This window comes from Apteryx mantelli, chromosome 6, assembly GCF_036417845.1.
Source record: "Apteryx mantelli isolate bAptMan1 chromosome 6, bAptMan1.hap1, whole genome shotgun sequence".
NCBI lineage: Eukaryota > Metazoa > Chordata > Aves > Apterygiformes > Apterygidae > Apteryx > Apteryx mantelli.
The window spans coordinates 15,518,661-15,531,101 of NC_089983.1; the positions used below are offsets into that span (position 1 = coordinate 15,518,661).

The following is a 12,441-nucleotide window of genomic DNA, read 5'->3' on the forward strand; positions in this document are numbered from 1 at the left end:
TTATCTGGTAACATGAAGGAGGGGTGACACTGTTTCTGCCTTTTCTTGCCGGGGGTGGCTCGCAGAGGAATGGACATCAAGGGGAAAAGAGCTTTCTGGTGGGTCCCAATGGAGATCCCCAGACAGGCCCGAGTGTGGTGTGCAGCTCTTCTCCAGAAATAAAACCTCAAACCAACGAAGAAAACTTTTCTGTTACATTCCGGGGACTTATTCCAGTACCAGGAGACTAGTTAATAGAACTTTCATTAAAATGCTTTTGCTAGAAGATGGTTTTTGCTTTAAAAATTACATAATATGGTGGCATCTGCTAGCACCACCAAAGTTAAGGGCTTATTAGTGGTTCCTGTCTTCAGGGCTTTAAAATGTTGATCATTAAAATTAATTCTGGGTGGAATTTGGCGTAGAGAATCTTAGCCCCTTAGGCAATTTTTGTTATGTAGTTAAGAAAAAAACAACAAAAAGCAATCCCCCAAACCAAAAAACCCTCCCGAACCCTAAACTTGTTTTTAGGTTACAGAAACCAAAACCTAAAACTTATAAGAAATTAATGGCTTAAGATGACTTTTTTTCTAAATACTGGTTTAATTTGAAAGGGTTTCCTTCACTGGTTTTGAGTGAAATCTTAGTATATTTTCCATTAGTTCATATTGTAAAGTACTGCTGTGGGGTATTTTTTCTTCTTCTTTTTTTTAGCTGGGGAACAAGTTGAAGTAACTCAACTGTTTTATTTCAGAAAATGTAGCTATAGTATCTTCACGTTTGCCTTTTAATGTGCATTGGAAGGGCTGTGTACGGTCCTGGGTGTATGCATGGGACCGTACTGCCGCAGGCACTTTGGCGTGTTTGCGGGGGTTTGGCTGGCGGCAGAAGCAATGCGTTCAGCCAGAGCAGCGGCGAGGGCTGTGTGCGCTTCCTTCTGTCCCGGGCTCCCTTCGAGCCGTATTTTGAGGTCTGGGTTATCCCGCTCGCTTTCCATGCGTTTAGGTGGCTTCGGGGGAGAGCCGGAGGCGCTTTAGTCTCCTCTTCCGTTGCTGCTGCCGGCCCCCAGCGAGGAGAAGCATGTGCACGAAGCCCTGCGCTCGGATTCAAGCGGCCGCTCTCTTTCCTGCCCTTTCAACCCAACCAGCGTGACAGATTCAAAGTTTCGGCTGAATTAGCGTAACTAGTTTAGTGAAAGGAGTTAGTTATCGGAAGCAGTTGACCCAGTTTCCCAAACAAAAGGCCTCATCTCCCAGGAGCAGCACTTCTCTCGCAGACGTGCCGCCGGCGGGAGTACGTTGGAGGCAGATACTTCCTATACCTCCTTATTTCTCGTTTTTGTTAGGCTGAGCCCACGCTCTGAATTTTGCTTTTCTTTTACATTGTATTTTGAGAAACTCGAGTGTTATCAAATGAAATTATGAGCTTAATAATATGTTTCTGCGGTGGGCTAGCGGCCTGGAATATTTCCTGTGAAAGGGTTAAGCAGTATTTCAGTTAGAAGGAATCTGGCTAGTTAGCTGTCAGGAGCAGGGGACATCTGCAAGGACCTTGGTGACTTCTTTATAAAATTTCCTGAGATCTGGGATAGTGGTGATGGTTGGGAGACTGAAGCCACAGAAAGGTCTGGAAGCTGAAGAAGGATGTAAATAATATCTTGTGGTTTGCATTCACCATTGGCTAAAATATAATATGTAGAAATGCATTTCCTGCCTATAGATTTATTGAATATTCAGAGCCAGAAAAAATAACTGAGGAGGAGGAGAAAGGTATCATCCTTACTTTATTTCCTCTGGTCCTCCTAAGAAATCTATTACAATGTAATATTACTTAACATGATTTTTTTTTGTTTATTTCTTTGGCAAACATTGTATTAAAATCATCTGTGGCCTGAAACCTTCTTTACCAAATTGCATCCTGGAACACATAATTTGCAACAGGCTTATAAACCCTTGAAGAGAAGGAGTTTAACAGCATCACATTGCTGGCTGTGTACAAAATCAGATATCTTGCATTTTGTCTAAAACAAGTTGGAGACCAATGGGTTAGCAGAAAGTAAGATTCTTATTTTTAAACAAAACCTTTTTTGCTGTAATTAGTTGGGTTTTTTTCTTTTTTTTTTGGATAAGATTGCACAGTTGTGATGATCCTGATACAGTCTCCTATATTTGCCGTAGAGATTTCCCCCGGCCTCCTGTCAACGGTTCCCAGTGGTTAGTGACAAACAGCTGCACAGTCCCCAGTAAAAAAGATTTACAGTGAATGAATTTGCAGCCTCATAACGAGCCTGTTGTAAGTTGGTGCTTGTACATAAAAGGCTGAAACACAGTCCATTTCCCCAGACCAAGAGTTTATTGTAAGCAAGCTATGTGCCAACAGCTTATATTCTGTCTCAGTTAATTATATTTAAAAGTTATGGGGAGCTTGACAGTGGGTGTGAAAGGACACAGCTAACACCTGCGGAAGTGTCTGAGCTGGCTCATCTACCTCTCCACGAACCTGCACAGACACGAGCTGAACCTAGAACTTGTTTCAAGGTGATCCTTCGTGGGCATGAACAGTGCTGTGTGTGTGGCACCATGGAGGAGAACGACAGTGTGGTCCTGTCTATTCAGCCTGTCATTATGTGCCCCGTATTCACAGTCCTTAATTGGACTCTGCAGGGTTTTTGGGGTAAGAGCTCACACCACCACTAGCTAGAGCTGTGCTTTGATTTAAATAAAAGTGGTGCTGAGAGCAGAACAACTGTTTTTTTTCAAATACTTGTTGGTTTCCCTCCTCTCAGAAAAAAGTTTTTTGGGATGCCATTGATCTTTTCCATTATACATTTATCCCCTCTCATCATGTTTGTTCAGCTAGCAGAGCCTTGAGTAGCTATCTCCTGATGGTTAGCGTATGCACTAGGTTTTCATTGCCGATCGCTTCAGAATTTGCAGTTTGCACTGCACTGGCCTCCTGAAGCTCCACTTATTTGTTGTTGGTTTTGGTGTTCTGCTTTTCAGAGAGAAATGATGGATTTATGTAGCACTAGGATGTGGGATGGATGTCTCTGATGCAGAAGTTCAGGTATTCCTGAAGAACCGAGAGCTGTCGAACTTAATCCTTTTCTGCCTTTTCAGTTAGAGGTGCAAGACGTGAGGAGAACTGGCAAACCTCTCTTGTGCTGAGTGGATGTTGATTTATCCCTTTTAAAACAGCTTTCTCAGTTTAGGTTCAGTTTTCACATTTGTTTAAAAGAAAAGGGAAGAGAGTTAAAGAGCAAATTGGTATAGTTAAGGTCAGCTCTGTTGTAGCGCAGACAGAAAGTGAACGTGACTTTAAACAACGTAAATGGACTGCTTTCCCGTCGCTGCCTTTGCTGAATGAAGTGCTTTCACCTAAATCGAAAAACAGAAGCCCAGTGGATTTAGGGAGTGTTTGTAGTTTGATTGCTTCCCATGGCTACTGTTGGTTGTGTAAGCATGTTTTGTCGTTAACTCTGGGGAATCTTCATCCAGATAATTTCCTTAAGATGCCCCACGCTTTGCAGATGGAGCTGCGCAGCCTCTGTCGCCGGGTGAGAGTCGCAAGCTCGCAAGTCCCGTGAAGTGGCTGGTTACTCTGTGTTCTGAAGGCGTTCAGGATTGAGGCTGCTCGCAGATCAAGTGCAATCTAAGATGCATTAGACAGTCAGAGATGGGGAGTAATGTCTGCTTTCAGCAGCTAGATTTGTTTGTTAGTCATCTTAGCTTCCTCTGCTGGTTTGATTATTTCTTTTTTTGCCTTTTTTTTTTTTCCACATAGGACATGAAGGTGTGTGTGGGAATAAGCATTTGTGGATTCTGTTTGCTTTTCCTAGACTTGAGGGTTTTTTTTCCCCTGCATTGGCAAAGAGTAGCTTACAGAATGACCCATGATACAGTCTCTGCTAGGGAAAATGTTTTCTGCGTACAGTAATGAAGAGTTTTCAGTGGTTTATGAACTGTCAGATAAATGCCCTTGTTTCTGAACTTGCCACCATAGAGATTGCTTTGTCTGTGAGAGACTACTTGGGGTGTGTGTGTGTGTGTGTGTGTGTGTTCGTGTGTGCTGTTTAAAAAAAAAAACAACCCAAAACAAAAAAAAAAAAAACAACCAAAAACCCAAAGCACAACAGCAACAACAGAAACTTTATTTTTCACTTTCTTCATTTGATAAAAATCTCTCCACTCTAGAATGATTTCCTTTGGGTTTGACACCACCATTTGATCTCAGTTTTTAATAATTTTGGTGGGTTTCACTCCCAGAAGAAAACATGCTTGTGCTATGAAGTATTCCCACTAGAAATCTGGGAAGTCTTAAAGCCTCATGTTACTCAGGGCTAAGAACTGGCTTCTTTATTAATTCCCTGCTAGACAGCCCCTGTACAGTAAATCTTTCCATAACACCATGCTGTTGAAATTAATCAAGCTGATGTTTGGAAATTGTTCAAATTAGATTAAATTAAATAACACCTAGACGGGGCTCAAAACTTGTGCTGATGGAAAGAGATTTTAATCTAAAAAGACACAAATTTTATTGGTGCCTCTTTTCATTGGTTGATCTTCATATTCTACTTATTAGGACAAACAAGCCCTGCTTCCTATTTAATGGGCTGGAGAGGTGGCTGGCTGTGATGCTGGTTAGCCTCTTCCTCAGCTTTCTGTATCCCTTCTTTTTTGATTTTAGGTGCCAAGTCTATGATGCTAATGTGGAAGTGGATAACGCAAAGAAGTTCAGTGCCGATAGTTTCAGATTAATTATGTGCTTTAAAGCACACCCTGGGCAAAGTATCATTTGAAAATGAACAAAAGAAATAGTACAGGACTTCTTAAATATCTGCCCTGTCTTCTCCTTCTAGTTGGTCATTAGAAATTTGCAACTTTTACTTGTAAATCTTTCAGCCAAAAACATCGTTCAGGGAGCTGCATTGCTTGAGTTTGATAATTCTTTTAATTGGCTTCAAGTTTTTGAATGCTTTATGCAGAGGAGTGGACAGAGTTTTCACTTCTCGAATGAAATATTTGTTTCCTTTTTCCCTTGTTTTTAAGAATGAATCGCTGCCCAGCAGAATAAAACTATAGCGTGGACTGGGCAAGGAGGAGAAAATGTGTATTTGGACACAGGTCTCTTGGGTATCTATTTAATTTCTCCTTAATTTTTCTGCTTCTCAGAAGAGTCTCAGCAAAAATGCAACTATGTTTACAAAGCCTTCTCTGTACGTAGCATTTTTTTTCCTGAAAGCAACAGTGGAGCTTAAGTCCCATCCCGGATTTGCTTTAAAAATACATGTTACACAAAGATACCGGTCACCACTAACCAGTCTGTTCTTCTGAGGAAGAGTCATAACGGTTTGTCCCTGTTCTATTCCATGGAATATGAGGAGCCCTTGCTGTGTATAGGTGTTCCTATAAAAGCTTTTCTGTGGATCTTGTTTTATATTCCCCTAACATTTTGTGAAGATGCTCACTACGTGGAGTCAAGGCATTTTCAAAAGCACTGAGCTGCTTTTATAAGTCAGTGAAATAAATTAGCAACATGGAGAAAGTCTTTTGGATAGTTTGTGATCTTTATTAATGTTTTGTGTGCATTTCAGCATTGTGTCCAGCCTTTAAGGAAACAAAATGTGTCTTTTTTTAGCCCTCAAACTACCCCTTTTCTCCGTGTGTGAAAAGCAGTGCTGTATGTCTTCTACCATGAGCTCTACAGCAGCATTCCTTGAAGCATCTCTCTGAAACTGGGACAGCAAATGCACAGACGTTGTGGGGGACCTAGGCACTTTTGTGGGTATATGCATGGGAGAGAGAGGAGGACAGTCGTTCTGGCTGATGAGGCGTTAGGGAAAGAGCTGAGGAGTTTCAGGATTTATGGGTCAGGCTTGGCTTGTGCTGCTGTAGCACTGCCTGCAGGACTTCATTAGCGATACTTGGGCTCCTGCTCTCTGAGTATTGCTGTAAATTCTCTGACTGGAATGACAGTGAGCACTGACTAACTTGCATTGCTCTTCTGTAAGGTCCCTGTAGTGAGGTGGAGGTGTAATACATGTATCTAGGAGCAAGACGCTGTGTATATCAGTGTGTGAAAACTGCGTTGGCTTTTGGCTGCATGTGTTTTTTTTTCTTCTGAATTTTAATGTACTGAAAGAATGTTAATTTATTTTCAGATAACGTCATGAAACAGGGAAGTTTGAGGTAATAAATCTCTTGAATAAATTATAGCTTTACTCTCTCCAATGCGTAATAGAGGGCAAAGCAGATGGAACTTCCTTGGAGTGAGATTTAATTTTAAAGAAGTTGGATTACTGTTGTTCGTAGTGAAGGAGGTTTGGTATTGAGATTCCAGAAGCTATAGCGAGAGGCATCTGAGTGTGTTAGTAATGGCAGATGTTGTAACCTGCCCTTTGCTCTCTGTTTTTAAGGTACTAATAGCAGCTTATCATCACCTGTGCTGCGTCACTGAGCTCAGAGATGTTCTTGCAAAAACTGTTTCTGGAGCAGAGGCCCTGCAAGCATGAGCAGCAGGAAGGGACCATTTAGAAAGTCATTACAGGCAAGGGTCCTGCAAGTCCTTCGTGCCATCCACAAAATGAAATCATGAATGACCTCAGTTCTAGCATTTGAGATGCTTTTTGTACCAAGACACTAAATAATGGCATAAACTGTGTGGAGAATAGGTGCAACTTCTGTGCTGAAAAGGTGGAAAGGCAGTTCTGTCGCAGGAGAAGCATCCAGCAGGAGGGTAAGAGGTGTTGCGGCACCCCGTCGTCAGCTTGCGCTCACCCACTTACGCTGTCTTGCCAAAATGTCATTTACACAAGCAGGAGCAGCCTCAGCATTTGGCCAATTGTCTTAATCTTTTGTTGAGACATTAATAGCCCCATCAAAAGTGCTGTGACAAGCTGTATGTTGGACGGCAACAGTTTGTCATTACAGGGGTTAAATTTCATTTTAACTAGTTAAGTGGTATATGGACAAATAGGATTAATTTTTTATCTTGGAAGGGGATAGGGATTTTGTCACTGACTTCAGTGGGAACAGGAGCAGCTTCACACTGTCTTTCCAGGAAAGCACCCAGAGATTTTCTTTCACTGCATATTCTTGAAGGTGTTAGAATTTGGCTGCTTGAACTTGCAAAATGCATCAGTTTAGCCCAGAATCAAACAGCGAAAAGGGAGCGGCATCAGTATGATGCCATAACCTACTTACATGGTGGTTCAGTGCGTGCTCTAAGTAAAGAACTGAAACGTGTCAACTGGGTCTGGAGGCTCATACCTGCTGCTGCTGGTGCGCGGTTACGGTGCCAGCCGGGAGCCGCTCCGTGCCAGATACATCACTGAGGGAGAGTTGTGTGTCTGAAAAGGAATTTTAAAGTAAATCTAGTCTCTGCAAACTCAAGAGAGGAGGATTTAAGTTCCTTAGCAGTTGTTACTAGTGTGACTGCATCTGTTTCAGGCAGGGTGCCTCCTCTGAAAGGATACCGAACTGTTTGCTTGTAGGTATTGAAGCTGCTGAGAGTAGAAGATCTTCAAGTTAGTTAACAGACTTTGTACAGAAAGAGAACTGAAATGTGGTTTTCTCCTCTTTTTCCCATAAAGAAGTGCCCAGTCCAGGAATACAGTGATTTGTGTCTGGCCTTACAGAAATTTAGTCAATTATTCTGCATAGTTGTTATCTTTTAGAAGTGGTTATATTTAATTTCAAAGTGCAGGAGTGAGAGGTAAACTTTCTGGCAGTATTACATGCCCTAGACAGTGCATATGGGGGAAAGCTTTACACTGAGATTTGACTTTGCCCCCCCCTATTTCCTAGCATACCTAGGGACTAACAAGTTGTATGTAACCGATTAATGAATTTCTGTTACTGGAGATAATTGGGGGTTGGCAGAGGAAGAACTGCTAAAACATGGCCTATAGCAGGTGATGGAAATGAAAATTTTGTGCCGGCAGGTTTTCCGTGTGTTCCATTTTCCCTTCACACGCGCACTTAGAGGCCTGCTCCAGCAAACTGGCTTGTTTCTGTACTGCCTTTAAGGTTGAATCCCTTTAGTTTATGCCCCGCAATTTGTCGCCATAGATCAACTTGATCCTGAAACCACAGAAGTAAATTTAAAATAAAACAGAACAAAATTGAATCCAGACCACCCCCGGAGTTTTTCACTTTTGTGGTTCCTCTCTGGGGACTGCTCTGTTCTCATCCGTGATCCTCTTTCTAAGAGAGCTGTTCTCACTCTCTTCATACATACGTGGGAGAGCAGCCACTAGCCTCCCTGGGTCAGCAGGACCGTCAGCTGCCAGCAACACAAGGTTATCATTGCTTTCAGCAAAATCTATGCAAAAGTATATTCCTTGCACAGTGAGGAGAGTGGCTATGGCCTGGAAATGGGCAAATAACCCCATCCTCCCCCGCCCCAGGAACTACATATGGGACTAGCCTCTGCTGATACCTCCGTAACATTCGCTGTGCAGAGAGAAGCAGAAGGGGTGTTTGTGTGTGTCAGGTTTTCGTATGACTGAATGTGGGGAAGCCCTGACCTGAAAGAACAGGGAAATTCATGGAACTGTAGAAAACTTCTGAAATGTTGAAAAGGTCTTGTTAGGAAATTTTGTTTGTCCTCATGCTGACTGTGATTTTGCTCCTGAGCTGTATTCTCTGGAGCTATTAGTGTGGTTTTTAAATGAGTCAAGTGATGAGACTTCAGTATTTCCCTTGGAAAGAAAACAAAAGCTATCCCACAGGGAAGAAAGGCAGATCTCCACTAAAATAAGCCTTCTAGGAGGTGTTTTAATTTACAATTGTAATCAGAGATGTATGACACACTTCTTGTTCCTTTCTTACTGAGGTTTTTTTGAATCTTTTTCTCATCTAGGTTTGATGATTCCCGTCTTTTGTGTGGTGGAGCAGTCAGATGCCTCTCTTGAATACGATAATCGAGAAGAGCATGCTGAGTTCGTTCTGGTTCGCAAAGATGTGCTCTTTAGCCAGCTGGTGGAGACAGCGCTCCTGGCTCTGGGGTATTCCCACAGTTCTGCAGCTCAAGCACAAGGTATTCAATAATGTTCTTTTCCCTCTTCTCTGCACTGGCAGAAGAGAGCACCTGAGATTGTGCTGTGCAAGGACAAAGCAAGAAAACTGGTGGCAAATCTGGGAAGCGTTTAGATCAGTCGTATTGATTGCTTAATCTTAAACCAGGTATACAACAACCCCTACCTTGTTAGCCTGCCTAGAAAGCATTAGCTGGATCTTGCTGAAGTGTGAAATATGGCGACAATGATCAGTCAGCAAATTTGTGACACATTTGTTCTGTATCATGAGGCAGGCTACTGCCTTGCCAAAATCATCGCAGAAGAGCCCGGTGGAACCTCTAGGTGTATAGCTAGGGGGTATCTGCTATTTCTTCTTGCAGCAGGGCCATATTGAACAGCATACAATCTTTCTGTACAGATTACAATCTTTCCATATTTAAAATGGTACTTTTTATATATAGACTATATACATACAAGCTCTCTTTATATATATACTCATATATATGCATATAAATGTTTGCCTTTATGACGGATAGTTTTAATGCTAAATGTGCAGACTGATTTCCTTGTTTTGACTTACACTGCTGCAAAGCCCTTTGTGGACTCTACAGTGCCTTGCACTTGGAGGTGATTCTCCAGCAGCAGTGAAACCTTAAAATGAACAAAACTTTCCTCTCTCTATCGAAAATATCAGCTTGAAAAAAAAAACTGAAGGCAAGAAGGGGAGAGGTGGGAGAAATCTTTCTGAAACAAACTACATTTCAGGGGGGTTTCTTATACTGAACAGATTATTTGATTGCTTACTTTTTGGATGAGAAGTCTGTACATTTCAGTTTCATCTCTATGTCATCAATAAAACTGGTGCATTTTTTGAGTAGTTTAACGGTAGCTCTGCTTGGGGATTTGGATTTTTATCTGCTGTCTTTAGTTATTTCATATTCCTAGGAAGCTGAACGCACAACTGGAGGGAGCAGCAGTAGTGTTGAATCCAGGAATTCTAGGCAGTGGTTAATAGCGCAGTGTTTTTTGTACAAACTTCGTTCCAAACAGGGTGATAATGATTCATTTCCTCTGTCAGTCTCTCTGCTCTGTGAGAGAGGCTCAGGATCGGCATACAGGCAAAATTTGTGCACAGCTCCAATGTGTTTAGTTACAAAACAAGATAATAAAAGCTAGGCGAGAAGGTAGTTTTATTTTTAATACAAAAAATTTCATGCTGTTTTAGGGACACTTTTTTCTGAATGTAAAAGGTCAGCGTATCCCTCTCTTTCCATCCTGGTGAGCCAGCTTCCTGTTTGACAGCACTATCCATCTCAGTTAACACGGTTGCTCAACACGTTGTGAGCTAACATGTGGAACACACTGCATTAGGTGGCCAAGATTTGATTCTTGGCACTTCTGAAGGGGAATGGGCTTCGCAAGAAACCTGCTCCGAGGAGGCATGCCATTCAGTGCAGTGATCCACACTGGCTGAGCATCTCACTGGGGGGAACCTCGCTTCTGCAGCATCTCTCCGTTGTGAGAATACCAAGGAGGAGAGACAGATTGACTCACGTAGGAAATTAGTCACTGTGCAAGGAGGAAACAGCCACTGCGTTTTTGAACTACAGACTACAAATAAGCAGGTTCAGATACCCGTCTATTGCTTGGTGTGTTGCTCAAAGACCTCATCTAGAAAATAGAAGGTGAATCTCTAATTGTTTAATTATTTTAAAAGAAAAGACTGGCATTTTTCTCCTTAAGGCAGCAGTTACTTTGCAGTAGGAAACAGTTTAGAAATGACAGAAAATAGTTTCAAGATCTATCAGCTACCAGATCTCTTATTGGGTCAGTTTATTTACCTTCACACTGAAGGACAAGTTCTCCAAAGTTCTTTTGTTCCCCCTGGGCAAGGCCTGTAGGGCATGCTGGTTTTAAGAGATGAAGCTGATGTATGCAGCATGCTCTGTAACAGGCTGCTGCTGTGCTAGCTGCCTGAAAGCTGGGAGACGAGATACAGGCAGAGACAGAGTGCTGACAGATCTCTGAGATTGCTTAGGTTCACAAGATAATTTATCAAATATTGGGCTATAATCTTTTACCCAGGGTTGACAAAAGCATACTGATAAATTGTTGATATAAGGATTTATTTAGGTACAGTTTGCTGATTTTAAAAAGAGGAAAATAAAGCTATTTGCTTTGTCTTTCCTGGTTATAGGAGAAGTCTGCTTGTGTTCAAATGCTTGGGATGGATTTCATTTATCAATATACATTGATAAACAGTCACTTAGTTCTCTTTTATGCCTTATGATCAGCTGAGTTAGTATCCACATGAGAAGCTGAAGATCCTCAGATTCATTTTTCAAAACAGTAAAGCTTTGAGCAACATGCTCTGCAGAATACTGACATGAGTAGGTGTCCTCATGCCCTCTAGGGACAAAGTAAATGTGAGCTTGTCAAAGCTTTTATGTTATAAATGCTGTTTAAGCAGTAATGTAGAGTGGAATAATTGTCACCTTTTTGAGTTGGGAAATGTTTATTTCCCCCCACCCCTCCTTGCTTTGGATGACTCTCAGCTAGGAGTAGCAATGTTCACTGCCTCTTCTGGGAAACCTCCTCTTGCCTTTGAACCTTCCTTTTAGAGCAGCATCTCCAGTAGCAGATAAAAGAGCTGGCTGTGAGGAAGAGGGATCGCAACAGCAGGGAGAAGAGCTCTGTCATTTCCCCCCACCTTTGCCATGCTTCGCTGTGGCACTTGTGCAGAGCGGCGGAGGCTTTAGCAGGCGGCGTAGGACTTGTGTGCAGGGCCCCCACCTCGCGCTCTCCATCACGGTGCGGCAGTGCGCCTGGTAGGCAGAGCCCCGGCGCCAAAAGCAAACCTGGCGCGGAGCAGTGGCGGGTCTTAGCATGAAAAATCTTGACAAAAATAAGTATTAGGAGGTATACGTGAAGGTGGCCCCGTGCCTCACTGGAAGAAGCTCTTTATTCCCACACAACTTGGGCAGGACGCTTTTATTCCACAAACAGCTGCGAACATTTTTTGTTGACGGTGGCGAGAGAGGAGACTTATCCAGCAAGCACTGCCCTTGTGAAGCTTCCCTTTTCTGACAGGAGCTGTGAAAAGTCTTCTGGAACAGAATGGGAATTCGTTAACAGCTTGGCACTGGCGTGTGAAAGTTGGTGGTGTGAATGGCAACAAAGGTTTAATAAACATTTATGTATTTTTTCTTTCATCACTTGAGTTTACACCTGACAGTAGGGAACCTGCTACATGTGCCTTCCTGAGAGAAAAAGAGTCATGCTTTAAAAGGGCACCTGTTTTGTGGGTAGTTTAATAAACCTTGCATGCCCTGATGCTTTCTCTCTCTCTCTCTCTCTCTCTCTCTCTCTCTCTCTCTTTTTTTTTTTTTTTTTTTTGGCGGGGAGGTTTCTGGCTGTGCAAAAGGGGGAACTGGTAGAGGCTA

General features: G+C 42.4%; 1 protein-coding gene across 1 annotated transcript in view; it reads left to right on the forward strand.

Annotated features, from left to right (window-relative positions):
* SATB2 (SATB homeobox 2) overlaps positions 1-12,441 on the forward strand; it is a 137,234-nt gene that overhangs the window by 11,580 nt on the left and 113,213 nt on the right. The window contains exon 3 of the mRNA XM_067298507.1: positions 8,842-9,018. Coding sequence (XP_067154608.1) covers positions 8,842-9,018 — 177 coding nt within the window. The remainder of the gene's footprint in view (positions 1-8,841; positions 9,019-12,441) is intronic.